We start from the raw sequence: 22,129 nt of genomic DNA, 5'->3' as shown, positions 1-22,129 counted from the left end.
GCCAGGTTTTCCATTCTATTGGAATATGGCTGCTCGTAGCAGTCTCTAATGATCCTTTGAATTTTTACAGTATTGGTTGTAATGCCTCTTTTTTTACATCTGATTTTATTTATTTGGGTCTTCTCTCTTTTATCTTAGTCTGGCTAAGAGTGTGTCAACTTGTTTAGCTTTTCAAAAAACCAACTTTTTGTTTTATTGATCTTTTGTGATTCTTTTGATTCAATTTCATTTATTCCTGCTCTGATTTTTGTTTTTTACTTTTTTCTTCTAATTTTGGTTTTTGTTTGCTGTTGTTTTTCTAGTTCTTTATTATGTTGCTTATTTGAAGCTTTTATGCTGCTTGTAATGTAAGCACTTATTTCTATAAACTTTCCTCTAATTACTTAACCCATAGTGGGTAGGTTGTATTTTCAGTTGTTCTGGGATATTTTTTAACTTGTTAATCTTATTGACCCACTGGTCATTCAGGAACATACTGTTTAATTTCTGTATGTTTGTAGAGTTTTTAGTGTACCTCATGGTACTGATTTCTAGTTTTACTCCAGAGAAAATATTTGATATGATTTCAATTTTTTAAAATTTTTTAATACTTGCTCTGTAGCCTAACATTTGGGCTATTTCTGAACTGAGAAGAACATGTATTCTGCAGCTGTTGGATGAAACGTTCTGTAAATATCTGTTCGGTCCATTTGGTATAGTGCAGATTAAGTCTTATGTTTCTTTGCTGATTTTCTCTCCAGATGATCTGTCCAATGCTGAAAGTGGGGTGTTGAGGTCTCCAGCGATTATTGTATTAGGGTCTGTCTCTCTCTTTAGTCTGGTGATATATCCCTTATATATCTGCGTGTTCTATTGTTGGGTGCATATGTATATTTAGAATTGTTATATCATCATCTTGCTGGATTGACCCCTTTGTCATTATGTAATGTACTTGTCTCTTTTTATAGTTTTTGTCTTGAAATCTATTTTAGATGGTAGAAATAGTTACTCCTGCTCTTTATGGTTTCCATTTGCATTTAATATCTTTTTGTATCCCTTAATTTTTAGTCTATGTATATCTTCATAGGTGAAGGGTTCCTATAGACAACATATAGTTGTGTCTTGGTTTTTTAATCCATTCAGCCACTCTGTTTCTATTGATTGGAGAATTTAGTCCATTCACATTCAATGTTACTGTGTAAGCACTTACTACTGCCACATTGTTACTTGATTTCTGGGGGATTTTTTTTGTGGTCCTCTCTTCCTCTCTTCTTTCCTTCCTGTCTTTGTTAAAAGTGATTTTCTCTGGTGGTGTTCTTGCTTTCTGTTTTTTGTGTATCTGTTATAGGTTTTTTGATTAATTACTTTAAACATATGATGGCTCTGCTTATAGACAAACAAGCAAAGAGAAATCTAACCAAAATTCTATACTTTAACCCTGCCCCTCCCACTTTTAAACATTTTTTGTTTCCATCTGTATCTGATACTACTTCTCAAAAAGTTGTAGGTATTTTTGGTAAGTTTATTTTTGAGTCTTCCTACTTAAGATATAAGTAATTTATACACCATAGTCACAGAAATAGAGTATTGGGTACTTCCTGTTTTTGGTGAGTTTTTTACCTTTAGATGATGTCTTACTAGTCATTAACACTCTTTTCTTTCAGATTAAAGAACTCTTTTTAGCATGTCTTGTAGGACAGGTCTGGGGTCAGTGAAATACCTCAGCTTTTGTTTTTCTTGTTAAGTCTTTATTTCTCTTTCATGTTTGAAGGATTCTTTTACAGGATGTTACTTTCTAGGATTAAGGGTTTTTTCCGTCAGCACTTTGTATATGTCATGCCACTCTTTCCTGGCCTATAAGGTTTCCACTGAGATGTTTGCTTCCAGATATATCAGCACTCTTTCATATGTTAATTTTTTCTTTGTTTTTTGCTTCCCTTAGGATATTTTCTTTATCCATGACCTTTGGGATCTTCATTATTAACGGCTTTGAGGTACTTGTTTGGGTTAAATCTGGTTGGTGTTCTGTGACCTTCTGATGACTGAATGTTGGTATCTTTCTCTAGGTTTGGAAAGTTCTCTGTTGTTATTTCTTTGAATAAACTTTGTACCCAGTGTCTCTGTCTTCCTCCTCCATAAGGACAGTTGACGTTGATTTGCCCTTTTGAGGCTATTTTCTAGATTTTGTAGGCATGCATAATTTCTTTTATTCTTTTTTCTCTTCTGACTATATTTTCAAATAGGCTAGCTTTAAGCTCACTAATTCTGCTTGATCAGTTCTGTTGTTGAGAGACTGCTTTTCTCAGTTTTTCACTTGTATTTTTCAGCTCCAAAATGTTTGCTTGATATTTTTTTTGATTATTTTAATCTGTTTGTTAAATTTTTCTGATGACCTTCTGAATTCCTTCTATGTGGTGAAGTTCATCGAGCTTCTTCAGCTATTTTGAATTATGCGTCCAAAAGGTCACATATGTCTGTCATTCCAGGACTGGTCTCTGGTACCTTATTTAGGACGTTTGGTGAGGTCATGTTTTCCTGTTCTTACACGTGTGAATGTTCGTCACTGTCTGGGCATTGAAGAGTTAGGTATTTGTTTTAATCTTTGCATTCTGTTCTTGTTTGAGTCTGTCCTTGAGAAGGCTTTCCAAGTATTCAGAGGGAATTGAGTCTTATGGTCTAAGTTTCTGGTCACTGCAGCTATATCAGCACTGGGGGGCCCCATCCCCAGTAATGCTGATTCTTGCAGATTCCTGGTGGTACCACATTGGTGGACCTGGGTAAGATACAGGAGAATTCCCTGGATTACCAAGGAAAGTCTCTCACTGTCTTCACTTACTCTGTGCTGGGCTGCTAGAGTTGGGGACGACTGATGGCCACCTCAGCTAGGACTGCACCAGCTCACACCTGAAGCCAGCGCACTCTCACCCAGAGCTTGCTGCCTGGCTACTTCTGATACTTATTCAAAGCCCAAGAATTCTTTTTTTTTTTTTTTTTGAGACAGAGTCTTGCTTTGTTGCCCAGGCTAGAGTGCTGTGGTATCAACCTAACTCACAGCAACCTCAAACTCCTGGGCTCAAGCAATCCTCCTGCCTCAGCTTCCCGAGTAGCTGGGACTACAGGCATGCGCCACCATGCCCAGCTAACTTTTTCTGTATATTTTTAGCTGTCCAGATAATTTCTTTCTGTTTTTTTGGTAGAGACAGGGTCTCGCTCTTGCTCAGGCTGATCTCGAACTCCTGACCTCAAGCAATGCTCCCGCCTCGGCCTCCCAAAAGTCCAAGAATTCTTTAGTCAGCAGGTGCTGAATCCTACCAGCCCTGGGTCCTTCCCTTCAGGGCAGCATGTCTCCTCTTGGCCCAGGGAGGGTTTAGAAATGCCATCCAGGAGCTATGGCCTAGAATCAGAGGCTTCAGGAGTTTGCTTGGTATACTTCATTTTACTGTGTCTGAGCTGGTGCCCAAGTTCCAAACTAAAGTCCTCTGAACTCTTTGTTTTCCGAAGAAGATTCTTCCTGAGCCACACTGCCTAGAGTTGGGGGCAATGTGACACAGGCACTGGTTTAACCACTACTGCTGGACTCTCACTGGGTCACGTGGATCCCAAGTCCACTGGCTGTGAGCCAGCCCGCTGCAAGAATTGCCCAAGGACTGCAGTTATTGTGGGCTTACTGCCTTACAAGTTTATTCCAGTCCCCAGGCTGCTTTTTGTCAGCTTTAGAGTGGAGAATTTCCCTCTGGCCCAGCTGATCTAAATGCTCCCTTTGTGGGCACTGGCATAATTCTGCCCTGTTCCTCTGGGCAAGGATGGCCCTGAGTTTCAGTGCAAGGTCCCACAATCACTTCACTCCACTCTTCTTCCCCCAGGGCACACAGATTTTTCTCTCTGCTATGGGGAATGGGGGAGGGGTGGCGTAAGCAATGCAAGACTGTCTTTTCTACTCTCTTCAGTGCCTCTTTCCTTCAAAGGTGTAAATAGTCGTTGAATTTGGTGTTCATGCAGTGGGATAATCACTGCAGGTTTCTCTTTGGCCATCTTGCTCCACCCAGATCCCCATTTACCACATTCAACATGTTAACTTACATGTAAGTTGTATTTAACTCATGCTAGTTTTCAGCCCAGGGCCTTGTGAAGTATATATAACCCACACATCTCTTTACCTTGGGAATTGCATGGTTGCAGGCAACTCACGCTGCCATGCTGTAACATACATAGTACATATGGGTGGCCCTCTGTGCAAAACCCTGCAGTTGGTTCATGAAAATCTCACTTGTTGATGTTCTTACTGTTACAGTTAATATTGACAGTTTAATTCTTAAAATGTGGATTAAATGAATAGAAGTCAATAAATTTCACTTTTCCATTTATGTTTACCTTTAAATTACACTTATACTGGACAAGTCCAGGAAAACACTTCACTCATACAAACTATTTTTCATGTTTTCACATTTCTTTTTACATTACTAACTTCCAAGTTTTTATATTACTTTTTTATTGAAAAAACCAGAAAACAGTAAAAAATAAAAAATTTTTCATTAAATTAGAAAAGATAGTTTTGTTTTTGAAATTTTCTATTCTATTTTTGTAATAAAACACTTTGGCCCTAAGGAAAAAAGAGTTTTTTCTAGTGTGGTAGTCAATGTGCTAATATATGCTTTGCATGGGTCTTTTTTTATAGTCTATTTAAATTTTCAGTCGTATACATATAAAAGCAGAGTGTACCAATTATTTCTAAATGGAGACTGTGAAAAATTACATTTATATCCATATTGTGCTATTGTTTTGTTTCTTCCAAGTAACATTTGGTTAGTACCTTATAACTTCCTCAGGCATTTTATTTGCTTTGTCATACCCTGTGACGTAAAATAGTATTTTCCATTAATCTAGTTATTATTTTAAAAGATGTTTGCTTGTTATTAATAACTGAAATATGTTACTGTAAATTAGAAAGTGACTAGCAGGTCTGGAATAGTTTCCCGTTATCCATGGTTTCACTTTCTGTAGTCAGCTGTGGTTTGAAATAGTAAATGGAACATTCTGGAAATAAACAGTTTTTAAGTTTTAAATTGTGTCATTTTTGTGTAGCATGATGAAATTTCAGGCCTTTCTGTATCATCTCCTTCAGAATGTGAATTATCCGTTTTCCAGTGTATCCACACTGTATATGCTCAGTACCCATGAGTCACTTAGTAGCCATCTTGGTTATCAGACCCATTGTTGAGGATATCACATTTTTTTTGTTCAGGCAACCTTTATTTCACTAACCAGCCCCAAACTACAACAGTAGTGATGGTGATAATCCTGATATGCCCAAGAAAACCCAAATATAGGCCAAAGAGAAGATGCTAATATTTTACTGTGCCTCATTTACAAGTTAATATTAATCATAGGTGTATATGTATAGGAATAAAACATAGCAAATACAGTGTGGAGTTTAGTACCATCTTGAGGTTTCAGGCATCACTGGGAGGTCTTGAAACGTATTCCCCAATGAAATACAAATTAAATACTTGACTTTTAAATTCACATCAGTTCTTATCCTTTAGGTATTTTAGAAAGATCTGCATACTAAACCATTTACCAAAAGTTGCAAAGACCATACTCTGGGTTTTGAACTTCATCAAAAAGGCAACTGATTTATTAAGGATTTATAATGAAGGTATAATAATACTTCATTAGTATTTATGGTTTAGAAATTTCCTTGATGGACACACATTTATGCCCATAATGTGGAAGTTTTACGTTGGGACTTGATCTTTTGTTATGTTGACATAGGTTAATTTGAAATTCTTTCTTACAAAAATATTACAGTAAGATAATATTTTCTAAAAGCCAATGATATTTAAATGTAAATATTGTGTATATCATTTCAAAGATGGGAAATGATTTGTGGATAGGTAGTATCACATAAAAGAGAAATTTTTATCATGTTATATAGCACCATTCATTCAGAAGATGGGGACAGTTTTATTCACCTAGATGGGCCACCTTTTAGTTCTTATGAAAAATTTTATGTTGAATTCTTTTAAAAAGTATCCAATTTTAGGATCACCTGTTCTCTATTAGCCTTCCTCAGTCAAAAATGAGTTTTTGATTCATTTTAAAATATTGGTTAGAAGTTAATGCCTTATTCAGCTAAGTAAAAACATCTAAAGCACAACTGAATTATACATTCCATTTGTTCAGAAAGGCCCAAATATTTATATACATACAGATTCCAACCAAACATGCTGTTGTTGGAGTACAAAGTCTTTTTATATTATAGGATGTTGTTTTTCAAAATATCTTTTTCAGCTGGAATATCTATCAGTCATATTATTCCCTAAGATATCTTTTTCCTCCTCTGTGGGCTGATATTTGACTGCATAAGTAATTTGTAAATACTGTAATTTTATTTTGTGAACCTGTCTTGTTTTTCCTAACGAAATTAAAAGTTTCCAAATGTGAGGAACTGTGTTTTTAGTACCATATGTGCTACTGTTTTACATGTGATAGATACTCTTCAAAATATTGGTTGGATGAATGGATTTGATGGTTGAGAATGTGTTCTCCCATTTTATTTTCTGAGTTTATCAATATTTGTTATCAAGAACTCTGAAAGTTCTGTTTGTAGAAAATTACTACATGTGATACTGACTGATTCCCACATTATTTATTCATTACTCATTTATTTACTTATTTTTGTTTGTTTATTTATATTTTTATTTTAGAGATGGGGTCTGACTAGGTTGGCCCAGGCTGGAGTACAGTGTCTATTCACAGATACTGTTGTAGCACACTACAGCCTTGAACTTCTGGGCTCAAGCAATCCTCTTAATTCAGCCTCCTGAGCAGCTAGGACTATAGGCAACTACCACCACACTGGGCTCTCTACTCATTTTTATGATTTTATAGAGTAGAACACTAGAGGTAAATAAGGAGTATGAATGTTTAAATTTGTGATTAGGAAAGCTTCTGTAACAGAAATTGAGAAACACTTAAGAATTCAATTCATCGATAGGTTAAAATAGACTTTTTCTGAACTTAATGAATCTTTACCATTGGATGAAAACATCTATTTTTTTATAGTATTATCTTCTTTCTTATTTCAGCATATTGTGGGGGTATAAAAGTTTAGGTTATGTATATTCCCCTTGCCCCTACTCCCCGCCCCCACGATTCAGAGCTTCAAGCGTGTCCATCCCCTAGACGGTGCACATCGCACTCACTATGTATGTATACACCCATCTCCTCCCCCCCCCCCGCCCCCCATCTGCCCAACACCCAATTGATGTTATTCCTAAATGTGCTCTTAGGTGATGATCAGTGAAACCAGTTTGATGGTGAGTACATGTGGTGTTTATTTTTCCATTCCTGGGATTCTTCACTTAGTAGAATGAGTTCCAACTCTATCTGGGAAAATACAAGAGGTGCTATATCACCATTGTTTCTTATTATAGCTGAGTAGTACTCCATGGTTTATATATACCACATTGTATTAATCCACTCATCTATTGATGGGCACTTGGGTTGTTTCCACATCTTTGCAATTGTGAATTGTGGTGCTATAAACATTCGGGTGCAGATGTCTTTTATTATAGAATGTCTTTTGTTGTTTTGGGTAGATGCCCAATAATGGGATTGCTGGATCAAATGGTAGGTCTACTTCTGTATGTTTAAGGTATCTCCTTATTGCTTTCCACAGAAGCTACATTAGTTTGCAGTCCCATCAGCAGTGTATGAGTGTTCCTGTCTCTCCGCATCCACGCCAACATGTATTGTTTTGGGACTTTTTGATAAAGGCCATTCTCACTGGAGTTAAGTGATATCTCATTGTGGTTTTGATTTGCATTTCCCTGATGATTAGAGAGGTTGAGCGTTTTTTCATATGTTTGTTGGCCATCAGTCTATCTTCTTTTGAAAACTGTTCATGTCCTTTGCCCACTTTTTGATAGGGTTGTTTGATTTCTTCTTTCTGATTTTCCTGAGTTCTAAATAGATTATAGTATCAGCCCTTTATTGGATATGTAGCATGTGAAAATTTTTCCCCATTCTGTACGTTGTCTGTTTGCTCTTGTGACAGTTTCTTTGGCTATGCAGAAGCTTTTTAATTTAATTAGGTCCAGTTTATTTATTTTTGGTGTTGCTGTGATTGCCTTTGGGGTCTTCATAAATTCTTTGCCTAGGCCAATGTCTATAAGAGTTTTTCCCACATTTTCTTCTAGAATTCTAATGGTTTCATACCTTAGGTTTAAATCTGTTATCCACCGTGATTTGATTTTTGTGAGAGGTGAAAGGTGTGGATCTTGTTTCAGTCTTCTACGTGTGACTGTCCAGTTTTCCCAGCACCATTTATTGAATAAGGATTGTTTACCCCAGAGTATGTTTTTGTCTGCTTTGTCAAAGATTAGATGGCTGTATGAGGATGGTTTTATAGTTGGATTTTCTGTTCTGTTCCACTGGTCTGTGTCCCTGTACTTGTGCCAATACCAAGCGGCTTTAATAACCACAGCCTTGTAGTATAGTTTAAAGTCTGGTAAATTAATACTTCTCATTTTGTTCTTATTGCCTGAAATTGCTTTTGCTAAACGAGGTCTTCTCTGGTTCCATACAAAGCATAAAATTATTTTTTCTATATCTGTGAAAAATGATGTTGGTAATTTAATAGGGATTGCATTGGATCTGTAGATCACTTTGGGTAGTATAGACATTTTAACAATGTTGATTCTTCCGATCCACAAGCATGGTACAGTTTTCCACCTGTTTACATGCTCTGCAATTTCCTTCCTCAGTGTTTCATAGTTCTTCCTATAGAGGTCTTTTACCTCCTTAGTTACATATATTCCTAGATACTTTATTTTCTTTGTTGCTATTGTGAAAGGTATTGAATCTTTGATTTGGTTCTCCATTTAACTGTTATTGGCGTATATGAGTGCCTCTGATTTGTGTGTATTGATTTTGTATCCTGAGACTTTACTGAATTCATTTATCAATTCCAGGAGTCTCTTGGTTGAATCCTTGGGGTTTTCTAGATACAGTATCATATCAAAAACAGGTCTAGGCCGGGCGCGGTGGCTCATGCCTATAATCATCCTAGCCCTCTGGGAGGCCAACGTGGGCAGATCATTTGAGCTCAGGAGTTCGAGACCAGCCTAAGCAAGTTTGAGACCCCGTCTCTTCTAAAAATAGAAAGAAATTATATGGACAGCTAAATATATATATAGAAAAATTAGCCGGGCATGGTGGCGCATGCCTGAAGTCCCAGCTGCTCGGGAGGCTGAGGCAGGAGGATCACTTGAGCCCAGGAGTTTGAGGTTCCTGTGAGCTAGGCTGACGCCATGGCACTCACTCTAGCCCGGGCAACAGAGCGAGTCTGTGTCTCACAAAAAAAAAAAAAAACAGATCTATTTAAACAAATAATATATATTGTGATAGAGCATAAAGAGATTAAGCAGTGAGGCCAAATGAGCCTGTCTTCAAAGCATCACTTTGCACATCACTATACCAAATTATTCTTTTTGACCCCCAGTTTTCTTATTTTTAAACTGGGGATAGAAATGTTTCTAGCATGTTTTTTTAAGGTAAATATAAGCCATAATGTGTATAAAGAATCTTAGTACAGTGCTAGTGCAAAGTAAGTGACTAGTAAGAGATATGTTACTTATTAATAACATTGTATGACTAATGGGTTTGACGTGATATAAACAACACTGCAAATGTATTTTTCATCAAGTTGACAACTAAAAATGACATTTAGAAACCTAAGTAATAATAAATTCTTTTAATCATTTCTTAAATAATGTCTTTAGGTATGAATGTGAGGAATCCTTTACTACTTTGAATGTGGACATCAGAAATCACCAAAATCTTCTTGATTCTTTGGAACAGTATATCAAAGGAGATTTATTGGAAGGTGCAAATGCATATCGTTGTGAAAAATGTGATAAAAAGGTATATGTTTTTCAGTTTTTTAAAGTAATTCAGATCGCATTGAAGAAAACTGGAAGACATCAGAGTTTGTGTTCGTTTCAGAATTTACCTTTCTTTATCTCTGCTTTGTTACAGGGGTAGCAGAGAGGTAGGTAGTGTTTTAAAGACTGATTTAAAGACATGTCAGCAAAAGAATATTAAAGAAATAATCATTCCAGTAGACTGGGAAAAACATTTTCCCCCCATTTATTTTGTTATTTGTATATATTCATGGGACACAAATGCAGTTTTGCTACATTTATAAAATACATTGTAATGAAGTCAGGATCTTAAATGCATATATCAGTGAAGCAATGTACATTGTGTACCCACCACGCAACCTCTGGAAAAACTGTTTTTATTGGGTGAATAATTTTGGAAGTTGTAGTAGCTTATAGATAGTTTCCATCTGTGCTCTGAAAATGCTATTGAACTCCTCAGACCTGAAGAGCTGGTAGTAGAAAATATTCTTCCTTGATACTCTAGGTTTCTCTTCAAGTCCAGGGAGTCTGCTAATTTTATTTGGTTACATCAGATTTTCACAACCACTTGCAGTTTGACCACCAGATCTCATTTTTAGACGTAGCCAACTAATTTTATCTCTGACACTTAGTTTGTTGTATGGAATCATAACATGTCTTTGTAAGTACATTAAATGGTATGTATTTTTCTTAGCTCCCATATCCTCTCATCTCTAGGTTGCATTGTTTAGACTTTAAACACTGTTTACACAGTTATTTGTGAAGCCATATTGTCTGAGCTCATATCCCACAGCTCTTGAGATTTATGATAATTTCTTCGTATCCTATCTGCCAGCATTCTTGGTCTGCATCTTTTAACCTAATGATATGGGTAGTACCATTTTCAGTGCCATAAATTTCAGCTGCTGTTATTATTGCTTTTCATATATCTTACTCACAGCAAATTCTCATAGCTTACTCACAACAAATTCTTTTCATTGGCATCAAAATAACCATCAGAGGAGTAACATAATCAGATAGCAGTAAGCAGTATGGAACCAGGTGCCAGCAGTGTTTGTGTTACTAATTTTTCCAATTTAGAAGAAATGAGAAACTACAGTCAGCCCTTTGTGTCTGGGTTCTGCAAACAGGTTCTCCCTGAAAATATTTGAAAAACAAAAAACAAAAAATAATACAACAACAAAAAGTAATACAAATTAGAAAGACAATATGATATAATTATCTGCAGGTATCGCAATGTAATGCTTACATTGCATTAGATATTATAAGTATCCTAGAGATGATTTAAAGCATACAGAAGGCTGGCCGTGGTTTTTCATGTCTGTAATCCCAGCACTTTAGGACACTGAGGCAGGAGGATCACTTGAGCCCAATATTTTAAGGCTTCAGTGAGCTATGATGACACCACTGCATTCTAGCCCAGATGAAAGAGTGAGATCCTGTCTCAAAAATAACAACAATAATAATATAAAGTACACAGAAGATGTGCATGGATTATATGCAAATACTACCCCATTTTATATAAGGGACTTGTACGTATATATATTTAAATAACTTTAATGGTATTATTAATTGTTTAATGTTTTATTCGGGTTATAAGAGAACATATATGTTCTGTTTCTTGTAGGTTGATACAGTAAAGCGCTTACTGATTAAGAAACTGCCTCCTATTCTTGCTATCCAACTGAAACGATTTGACTATGACTGGGAAAGAGAATGTGCAATCAAATTCAATGATTATTTTGAATTTCCACGAGAGCTGGACATGGAACCTTACACAGTAGCAGGTGTCGCAAAGCTGGAAGGAGATAATTTAAACTCAGAGAATCAGTTGATTCAACAGAATGAGCAGTCTGAAAGTGAAAGAGAAGGAAACACAAAATATAGACTAGTAGGTGTGCTTGTACACAGTGGTCAAGCAAGTGGTGGACATTATTATTCTTACATCATTCAAAGGAATGGTAAAGATGATGAGAGAGATTGCTGGTATAAATTTGATGATGGAGATGTAACAGAATGTAAAATGGATGATGATGAAGAAATGAAAAATCAATGTTTTGGTGGAGAGTACATGGGAGAAGTATTTGATCATATGATGAAGCGCATATCATATAGGCGGCAAAAAAGGTGGTGGAATGCATATATACTTTTTTATGAACGAACGGACACAGTAGATGAGGATGATGAAATGATAAGATATATATCTGAGCTAACTATCACAAGACCCCATCGAGTTATTATGTCGCCAGCTATTGAAAGAAGTGTACGGAAACAAAATGTGCAATTTATGCATAACCGAATGCAGTATAGTTTAGAATATTTCCAGTTTGTGAAAAAATTGCTTACATGTAATAGTGTTTACTTAAACCCTGCTCCAGGTAAGTTTTTGGAAATTAGCTTCATATTAACAAAGAGTAATTTTTATTTCACTTCTAGGATTTCTTTTTAGTCATCAACATGTGTTTAATGTTTTTTTTCAGGTTTTCTTTTTTTATTTTTCTCCATCACAGAATTTTTAGCCTTATTTTGTTTGAATGTTAGATTTTTGGTTTAATTATTTCAAAGTAAAAAATTTAAGAGGCCTGTACCTTTGAGCAGTGGCACTTCATATATAGAAATATAAAAGAGCTTTTATGTATTATATAATAATTTTTGACTTAAGCATTAGTTTGAAACATGGTTTGGGTAGGTGAAAAAATAATCACTAAGAATTACTCTTAGCTGAAGAATTGTTTTTAACATACAGCTTGAAAATAAAAATGTGTTTGATTATATATGTACTTTTTATTTAAAGGACAGGATCACTTGTTGCCTGAAGCAGAAGAAATCAGTATGATTAGTATTCAACTTGCTGCTAGATTCCTCTTTACCACTGGATTTCACACCAAGAAAATCGTTCGTGGTCCTGCCAGTGACTGGTACATGGCTTTGGACTTTATTCTTACAGTTGACCGTTGGTTTGGCTTCTCATTATACTGCTTTACTTTTTCTTAACCATGAGAATATTATTTCAGATTTCAAATATAGAATAAAAATCTTGGTAGTAAAGCTGAGACAAATTTTATAAAAAGTAAAGTTTATTAAGTGATATATATTTAGTCAATTTCACCATTAAATATTAAGCTTTATCTCAATTATGATTAAAAAGGTAGATTTTTAAATGGCTGCAGTCTTAAGTTTTTACTAATTATAAAAGTATGGAACACATATTGATTTAACAGCTGTTTCAGCACTGTTCATATTAGAAAATGTTAAAGACATGTCGCTGGACCAGGAAGAATTTTATAATACATTTCCAGAGACCTACACACATTCTCATTTAATCATTTGTGACTCTGTGGAACTAGATGAAGTCACAGGGCTTTATCAGTTAGTCTTATATTTGTACTAAAACCAACCTTGACCGCTAATTTTGGAGATCATCTTTGGTTATTATTTGGTCACTATAGTAATCAATATCAGCATGTTAATAAAAATTAATGCCAGGCAAGGGTGTTTATACCTATAATCCCAGCATTTTCAGAGGCCAGATAGGGAGAATTGCCTGAGACGAAGAGTTCAAGATCAACCTGGGCCATATAGGTATCCTGTCTCTACAAAAAGTACAAAAATTAGCCAGGTCAGTGGTATGCACCTATTGTCGTAGCTAGTGGGAAGGCTTAAACAAGAGGACCCCTTGAGCCCAGGAATTTGAAGCTGCAGTGAGCTGTGATCATGCGACTGCAGTACAGCCTGATGACAGAGTGAGACCCTGTGTCAAAAAAAATTGATATTTATAAATGTTTCTGTTTTAGGTATGATGCACTGTGCATCCTTCTCCGTCACAGCAAGAATGTACGTTTTTGGTTTGCCAATAATGTTCTTTTTAATGTATCAAATCGCTTCTCTGAATACCTTCTGGAATGCCCTAGTGCAGAAGTGAGGGGTGCATTTGCAAAACTTATTGTATTTATTGCACATTTTTCCTTGCAAGATGGGTCTTGTCCTTCTCCTTTTACATCTCCAGGACCTTCTAGTCAGGTAACTGTACAGCTTTTTTTCTAGTAATTAAATACTTAAAAGTAAATTATGTTTTCTGCAAGTTCAAATCAGCAAGTTTATGTGCCTCTGTTTGGCATATTTCCCATATGCAAATGCATGTAAACACATACATTATGGGTCCTGTGTATTCTTAAAATTATTTCATGGCATTGAATAGTGATTTGGGGCACTTTGAAAAGTAAGAGAAATTTCTTCTGTCTATTCAGTTACTTGCAGTTATTTAGTAAAACTTCACATTCTGTGTTTAAGATTTTCTTCCAGAATAGCTTAATTTAAAGTTCTTAATGAAAAACTGAAAGGCACAGTTTTTTTATAATTAGAACGATATGCCGGGTCTATAGTGAAGTCTACTTCAAGCTCTTCATTCCCTCTCTCAAAGAACAACTATATCTAATATTTTCCTTCCTGAAATTTTTGCCGTGTATGTGAAACATGACCCTTGTTATGCAAATAGAAATTGTTTCTGCATCTTCATGATAATAAAATAAATAATATTTTATTCTTCACAGGTGTATGATAACTTGAGCTTGAGTGATCACTTACTAAGAGCAGTACTAAATCTCCTAAGGAGGGAAGTTTCAGAGCATGGGCGTCATTTACAGCAATATTTCAATTTGTTTGTAATGTATGCCAATTTAGGTAAGAACTTTCTATAATTCCATTTTCATGGTGGTTTCATGTTTCGTATTAAATGATGGAAGCATTTTAATCAAGTGATGGTGTATAATCTTTTCTGAAATAGAAGTATTCCATATTTATAGTCTTAAAATGCATTGCAAATATTCTGTTGCTTTTTAATGGCATTTCTTATACTATACTATCAGGTTATTTATGTGTTTATTTCTCTGATAGTCTTTAAGGTCAGATACTGTGTCTGACACTTCTATCTTTTAATGCTACTGTTTGGAAAATGCCGGTTCCCAGGCCACATCCCCACACCATCTGAATCAGAATTTCTAGGGGTAGGATAAACCCATGGCCTCAAGGGCACATGTGGCCCTCCAGATCCCCAGCTGTGGCCCTTGGTTGAATCCAGACATTCCAGAACAAATTGTTTTGTGAAATTTGGATTCAGTGAAAGGGCCGCACTCAAGCATCTGGAAGATTGCATGTGGCCCTCAAGTTGCAGGTTCTCCACTCCTAAATATACTTGAATCACTGATATTCAGATTTGATAATTGCTGCTTTAACAATTTCACTCTCTTTTCCCACACAATAAAGAATCTGTTTTAACAACACTGAAAACACTAGAATAATTTTTGATGTATATTCCAGGTTATCGATCCATCTATTCAACAAACGGTGACTGGGTATTATTCTGCTTTTGTTTAAATAAGTAAACTGAAATCAGCAATCATGTAAATTAAGTAGTCCATGTAAATTTTTCTACTTATATATTAATACCAGTTAACAAATATCATTTTTAGCGTTCCTTCTTAGGGTAGCTTACTTTTTCTCACATCACCTGTACATTTCTTCTTTTCAGTGGTTCCAGAATGCTTACCTAAAAATCATGTTATACATATTAACCTTGTATTTTGAGAATGTTTAAAATTTTTGTCTTGCTCTCCAAGAAATTGTAGACTTCTTACAGAATAATACCCAGTCACCGTTTGTTGAATAGATGGATCGATAACCTGGAATATACATCAAAAATTATTCTAGTGTTTTCAGTGTTGTTAAAACAGATTCTTTATTGTGTGGGAAAAGAGAGTGAAATTGTTAAAGCAGCAATTATCAAATCTGAATATCAGTGATTCAAGTGTTAGTACGCCAACAGTTTAAAAATTACAATGACTGAGAAAATTAGCAGTTTTTGTGAGGGTTTATTCAGAAAACAACAGTTGGAATAACTTTTTAAAATATCTTGTATTAGGCCAGGCGCTGTGGCTCATGCCTGCAATCCTAGCACTCTGGGAGGCCAAGGTGGGAGGATTGCTTGAGCTCAGGAGTTCGACACCAGCTTAGCAAGAGTGAGACCTCCTCTCTACTAAAAATAGAAAAATTAGCTGGGTGTCATGGCACATGCTACTGTGGTCCCAGCTACTCAGGAGGCTGAGGCAAGTAGCTGAGATAGGAGGATCACTTGAGCCCAGGAGTTTGAGGTTGGCATGAGCTGTGGATGACACCACGCACTCTACGTGGGGCAACAGAGCAAGAAACTGTCTCAAAAAAAGAACTTTCATCTAAAATTAAGTTCAACATCCACACGTTCCTCTCACTAAAAGTATTGTCTGCGAGAACTTAACTATTAATCTGACTTATTAAACAGAAAGGAAATTCTGGCACTCATCATTGTAGTTTATTCTTCTTTCCCTTTCCTGATTGTAACTGAGAATCTGGGATATTTGTAGTTGGGAAGGAAAAGGATATCACACTATTGAGCATAACTTAAATCTTCACTTTAAATGTAAAAATACCAAATTTAAGCACTCAGGAACACCCTACTTTATATAGTTTCCATTTTAGGTATTGCCTATTCATAAATAATACCTTGTTGGCTTATAATCTAATGTAATCATAAATTCCTCTGCCAAGAATAAGTATAGCTTTTTAATTTTTTTTTATTTTAAAAGAGGGAGACTTACTGTGGTGCTTAGGCTGGTCTTTAACCTGTGGCCTCAAGCAGTCCTCCTGCATCAACCTCCTAAAGTGCTGAAGTTACAGACACGAGCCAGTGCACCTGGCCTTGAAATCTTAGTATTAAATTCTTAGGAACAGATAGGTTTCAGATTCTGCATTTTTTTTGGATTTTTAAAAGGTGAGGCAGTGCATTTGCAACACATTGAATAAAATCCTCAGTAAGGCCTCAAACACATTAATATTTCTGTGATGAAAATGAATATTCACTTTAGGGGTAGATGAATATAAAAACCTAAATAGCCTCAATTTAAATTATATTTCACTAGAAAATGAGCTACAATACCAAAGTTTTTAGAGCTTTTGAATTTCAGAGGAGGTATTACAAACCTGTCTTTATTGTGATCCTCAGAAGTACAGTATAAACAAGCCTAATGGGATACAAAGCATTATAATACACAGGGAAAATACAGAGTACTATGAATCATAAAGCACATCATAGGAAAGTATCTGACCTAGACTTAGAGAGTAAGAAACAGCTTTCTGGAGAAATGGGCATGGTGAATGTGTGGATAAAGTTTTCCAAACAGCATGAATGGTGCATGTAGACTTATTGTAATAGAACTTGGTTCATCAGACCTCAGCTATTCATTGTGACTTGAATTGGTGAAAGATGCAGAGTAGCAGAAGTGATTAGCAGAATTCTCTTACTCATGCTATTATGGCCTTGTGAGGTAGTCTGGACTTTGTCAGGAAGACATTGATAAGCCATTAAGAGGATTTCAACAGGCTTAACTTAAGACACATCAAACTGGCTATGTAGTGTAGAATGCTTATAATGAAGCAGGAGAAGAAATTGTAAAAAAAAAAAGGATTTTAAAAAATTATTTATAGAAAAGATCATTTCTGCCTTATATTAGGAAACTGCAGTAAGGAATATATGTATGGGCAGATTCAAGAGCATTTTATAGGCATTAGAATTAGCAGGGAATAGATATTAAAACCTATGCCCACAGTGTGGTTTGATGAACTAAGAGAATAATGGTGTAATTTACTGATGGAGAAAAGAGTCCTGTCTGGGCAGCTTACACTTTAAAAACATATTGGACACCTAAGTGAAGAAGTCCAGTAAATAGTATGATACATTTTTGCAGAATTTGTAATCATGTAATTGGAAATATCCAGTACTACAGATTTAGACACAAGATAAGCAAGCTGTGTAATGAGATAACCAAAGATGGAAGCTTTGGGAGGAAAACTAACTTATTCTAAAAGAATTTTTATTACTTAATTTAGTTTCTGTCTTCATTATGAGAGTTACAGGGTAGGCCCTAGAGAGTGTTCATTTCCCTTACAGCCCAGGATAATTCAAATGCCAGTTATTATTTCATTATTTCACAACCACTTTTTCACAATTAAATAATACCTCATCTTATTTAATTGTATCAGTGCATTTTCTATTCTGTCTGCATTCTGCATATATTCTCTCTCTTTGAAACAAAAAGGATGAACTTTTAATCATAAAAATTTTAGGCAGCTGTGATAATTATATTTTTATTACTGTAGTGCTTGCTGTCGTAATTCTTTTTCCTGCACATTATTCTTCTCGCATTTCTTATAGGTATGGCGGAAAGAACACAGCTTCTGAAATTGAACGTGCCTGCTACCTTTATGCTTGTGTCTTTAGATGAAGGTCCAGGTCCTCCAATCAAGTATCAGTATGCTGAATTAGGCAAGTTATATTCAGTTGTGTCTCAGCTGATCCGTTGCTGTAATGTTTCATCAAGAATGCAGTCTTCAATCAATGGTAAAGTGAACTGTTCCATTGTTTATAGTAGTCTGAAAATAATACTAGCCTTGTTAGCTTGGTTCTTGATTTAAAGTAATTCTGAAGATTTATAAAAATGAAGTAAGACTCTGAAGGCCCATACTTACAGGATATTATATGTTAAACTGTTAACTTTTTCACAGGTTTAAAAGGGACTTTTTTAAAATCTGAGCACTATGATGAATACCTTACTTATAAAATGATTAGTTTAAAATTTTTAGCTTTTAGTGGCAGCATTTATGCTTTTACATTGTATCATCTAGGTATATCTGAGTATTTTAATGAATCTTTTATTGTGCTTGTGAAATTAAATTTAAAATCAGATTTTATTTTTTAAAATGAGAAACTTACTGTTATAATTTTGTGGGGAAATCTATTGGCTTTTCATTGATGACAAATCTGTTCTAGGTAATCCTCCTCTTCCCAATCCTTTTGGTGATCCTAATTTATCACAGCCTATAATGCCAATTCAGCAGAATGTGGCAGACATTTTATTTGTGAGAACAAGTTATGTAAAGAAAATTATCGAAGACTGCAGTAACTCGGAGGAGACGATCAAGTTACTTCGTTTTTGCTGCTGGGAGAATCCGCAATTCTCATCTACTGTCCTCAGTGAACTTCTCTGGCAGGTTAAAGGAAAATAAACATTGGTATGTTCATAATTTTATTCTTTATTCCTTTAAATAAGTAATTCACTATGTTTTACCCCCTCTTAGGTTGCATATTCATACACCTATGAACTTCGGCCATATTTGGATCTACTTTTGCAAATTTTACTGATTGAAGACTCCTGGCAGACACACAGGTGAATAACCTTTTGCTAACAGAATAATTACAGCTTCCCAGGTTTCAGAAATAACTGGAATTGTCAGTAGCCAAATATATTTTAACCTTTTTGAGCTCAATTTAATGTTTCATCTTTTAAAAAAATAACATAATAATGAATAAAATGCCCTTGCACCACAATTTTATTTTATTGTAATCAAACTTTATTATATTCTTTTCTCTTAATCTTCCAGTTTCGTAGTTAATACTGGTTTTTTTCTTTCATTTAATTTTTTTAAGGAAATTAATATAGGCTTTTGATAACTATCTAAGTTCCGTTAATAATATTTAAAGGTGAGGCATAGTGGCTCACATATGTAATCCCAGCATTTTGGGAGGCATAAGTGGAAAGGTTACTAGAGGCCAGGAGGTCAAGCCCAGCCTGGGCAACATGGCAAGATGCCATCTCTGCAAAAAAACAAAGATTAGCCTGCACTTGTCCTAGCTACTCGGGAGACTGAGGCCAGATGATCTCTTGAGCCTAGGAGTTCTGGACTACAGTAAACTATGATCATGTCATTACGCTCCAGCCTGGGCAACAGAGCAAGACCCCTTACTCAAATAATAATGATAATAATAATAATAGTAGTAGTAGTATGTTAAGGTTATTATGCTTGTTTTATTTATTTATTTTGAAACAGGGTCTCACTTTGTTGCCTAGGCTAGAATACAATGGTGTTATTAGAGCTCACTGTATCTTTAGTCTCCTGGGCTCAAACAGTCCTCCTGCCTCAGCCTCCCAAGCCTGGGAAGACTACACGTGTGCATCACCACACCTAACTATTTTTTCTGTTTTTTGTAGAGATGGGGTCTCATTGTGTTGCTTAGCCTGTTCTTGAACTTCTGACCTCCCACCTCTACCTCCCAAACTGCTAAGGATTATAGGCCTGAGCTGCTGTGCTTGGCCTATACTTGCTCGAGAGTTAGTTAGATCAGGTAACATTTAGTTATCTAAAAACAACCCCTAGCCTGTAAGAAGTTTTATTAGTATATAAAAGTCAGTCTGGGCACAGTGGCTCACGCCTGTAACTAGCACTCTGGGAAGCCATGGCAGGAGGATCACTTGAAGTCAGGGGTTTGAGACTAGGTAGTGAAAATTACTTTATCCATCATGTATGTGTTCTTACTATAAGAATTCAAGTTAAATTTTATACTGTCAAGTTATATCACTGGTTTATAGTCACTGTATTCTTGCTTTATATTCTGAAATCCAATCTTTGAAACTTGGAGTAAGTTATTCTCATCTAAAGTAGTCTTAAAGAAAAGTCCAGTTAAGTTTAATAAGAAATAACATAGCATCGTTGTCCTTAATTCACTTTTAGTAATGCATTTAAACATTAAGTACATTTAACAAAGTCATTTGGGATTATAATTTGGCAAGAGGTCAAATTCATATCAGACTTCTAGACAGCACCCCAACTTGCCAGATCTATAATACTGGGCAAGCTGACCTTTCTGTACTTGTCTTCTCATCTGTTAAATGGATTTACTAATGCTACCTACTTTAGAAGCTAATTCTAGGTTAATTAGATGATATGTTTACATGAAAACCATGTACTGAATGGTACTCAAATGCTAGCCGATACTAGATATTACAAATTTTTATATGTGGTTCTTTTTTAGAATTCATAATGCACTTAAAGGAATCCCAGATGACCGAGATGGGCTGTTTGATACAATCCAGCGCTCTAAGAATCACTATCAAAAAAGAGCATATCAATGTATAAAATGTATGGTAGCCCTATTTAGTAGTTGTCCTGTTGCTTACCAAATCTTACAGGTAAGAATTTTTTCTTATAACTTTATGGAAACCTGAGTCAGAATTAAGGGACTATTTAAAAAGAAAATAATCATGAAATTTGGAGTTAGCATTTATAGCTGATATTGAAAATTATTCTAAGTTCTTTTTATAAATGTAATTTTATTTTCTTTTTAAGGGTAATGGCGATCTTAAAAGAAAGTGGACCTGGGCAGTGGAATGGCTTGGAGATGAACTTGAAAGAAGACCATATACTGGCAATCCTCAGTACACTTACAACAATTGGTCTTCTCCAGTACAAAGCAATGAAACATCAAATGGTTATTTCTTAGAGAGATCACAGAGTGCTAGGATGACACTTGCAAAAGCTTGTGAACTCTGTCCAGAGGAGGTAAAAAAGGCCATCAGTGGGCAGGAGATAGAAATGAGAGAAAGAAATCTAATTATTTATTTTATAGGCCATATAATGGTTATGTAAAAAAATTTATATCACACATTTGTTTTCTTTAATGATTAGCATTGGATTGATTTGTCCTTAAGAAGGGGTTCGTTTTGGAAAAACTTATATGAAGTTGTCTAAAAGTCATTTTCTAGCATTCACATTTTTCCTCTTACTATAAATTATTTGGAGTAAATGAAGAGATACTAAAGAGTCCAACTTTTTGCATTTTTAAAGAGTTTATCTTAAGTGAAGCAGAATAAAAATAAATTTGAAGTTACTTTTCCAATCAAATTCATAATTTTTTAAATATTTAAAATTAGGAACTAGATGACCAAGATGCTCCAGATGAACATGAGTCATCTCTACCAGAAGATGTCCCATTATATCCTCATTCACCTGAACCTCAGTGTCAACAGGTAAAAAGGAGTCGTTTGCATTTTTATCTCCCAAACTAATTTTTATGCTTTATTTAAAGGGAGGGCGTTCAATTTTTTTCTTAAATACTTTATATCTTATCAATAATAATGAAATTTTCTAGAACAGCCTTGATAGGATAATCAGAACAGGAGAGTTGGAGTGGAGTTATGTTGTAGCATGTTTCATCTTACCTTTATTTTATTTTCCTTGTCAGCTAGGCACCCTTCTTGTGCTAATAGCTGCAGTTAATAAAATTGTTTGAGGCCAGGCGTGGTGGCTCACGCCTGTAATCCTAGCCCTCTGGGAGGCCGAGGCGGGTGGATCACTTGAGG

At 35.4% G+C, this 22,129-nt stretch overlaps 1 protein-coding gene across 3 annotated transcripts in view; it reads left to right on the top strand.

Moving 5' to 3' along the window:
* The window catches only part of LOC123629100 (probable ubiquitin carboxyl-terminal hydrolase FAF-X), a 166,632-nt gene that overhangs the window by 131,620 nt on the left and 12,883 nt on the right, over positions 1 to 22,129 (top strand). For all 3 annotated transcript variants that reach the window (XR_006731901.1, XM_045539062.1, XM_045539064.1), the window contains 11 exons: positions 9,765 to 9,906; positions 11,533 to 12,283; positions 12,700 to 12,823; positions 13,700 to 13,925; positions 14,456 to 14,585; positions 18,148 to 18,333; positions 18,763 to 18,983; positions 19,071 to 19,159; positions 20,803 to 20,959; positions 21,117 to 21,329; positions 21,701 to 21,796. Coding sequence is in view for 2 of the 3 variants with exons in the window: in XM_045539062.1 (XP_045395018.1) it covers positions 9,765 to 9,906; positions 11,533 to 12,283; positions 12,700 to 12,823; positions 13,700 to 13,925; positions 14,456 to 14,585; positions 18,148 to 18,333; positions 18,763 to 18,983; positions 19,071 to 19,159; positions 20,803 to 20,959; positions 21,117 to 21,329; positions 21,701 to 21,796 (2,335 nt within the window). In the remaining variant the exon portion in view is untranslated. The remainder of the gene's footprint in view (positions 1 to 9,764; positions 9,907 to 11,532; positions 12,284 to 12,699; positions 12,824 to 13,699; positions 13,926 to 14,455; positions 14,586 to 18,147; positions 18,334 to 18,762; positions 18,984 to 19,070; positions 19,160 to 20,802; positions 20,960 to 21,116; positions 21,330 to 21,700; positions 21,797 to 22,129) is intronic.

Source organism: Lemur catta, chromosome Y (genome assembly GCF_020740605.2).
Source record: "Lemur catta isolate mLemCat1 chromosome Y, mLemCat1.pri, whole genome shotgun sequence".
NCBI classification, from domain to species: domain Eukaryota; kingdom Metazoa; phylum Chordata; class Mammalia; order Primates; family Lemuridae; genus Lemur; species Lemur catta.
Note: the sequence above shows the minus strand (reverse complement) of the source record. Positions and strands in the feature narration are given on the sequence as shown.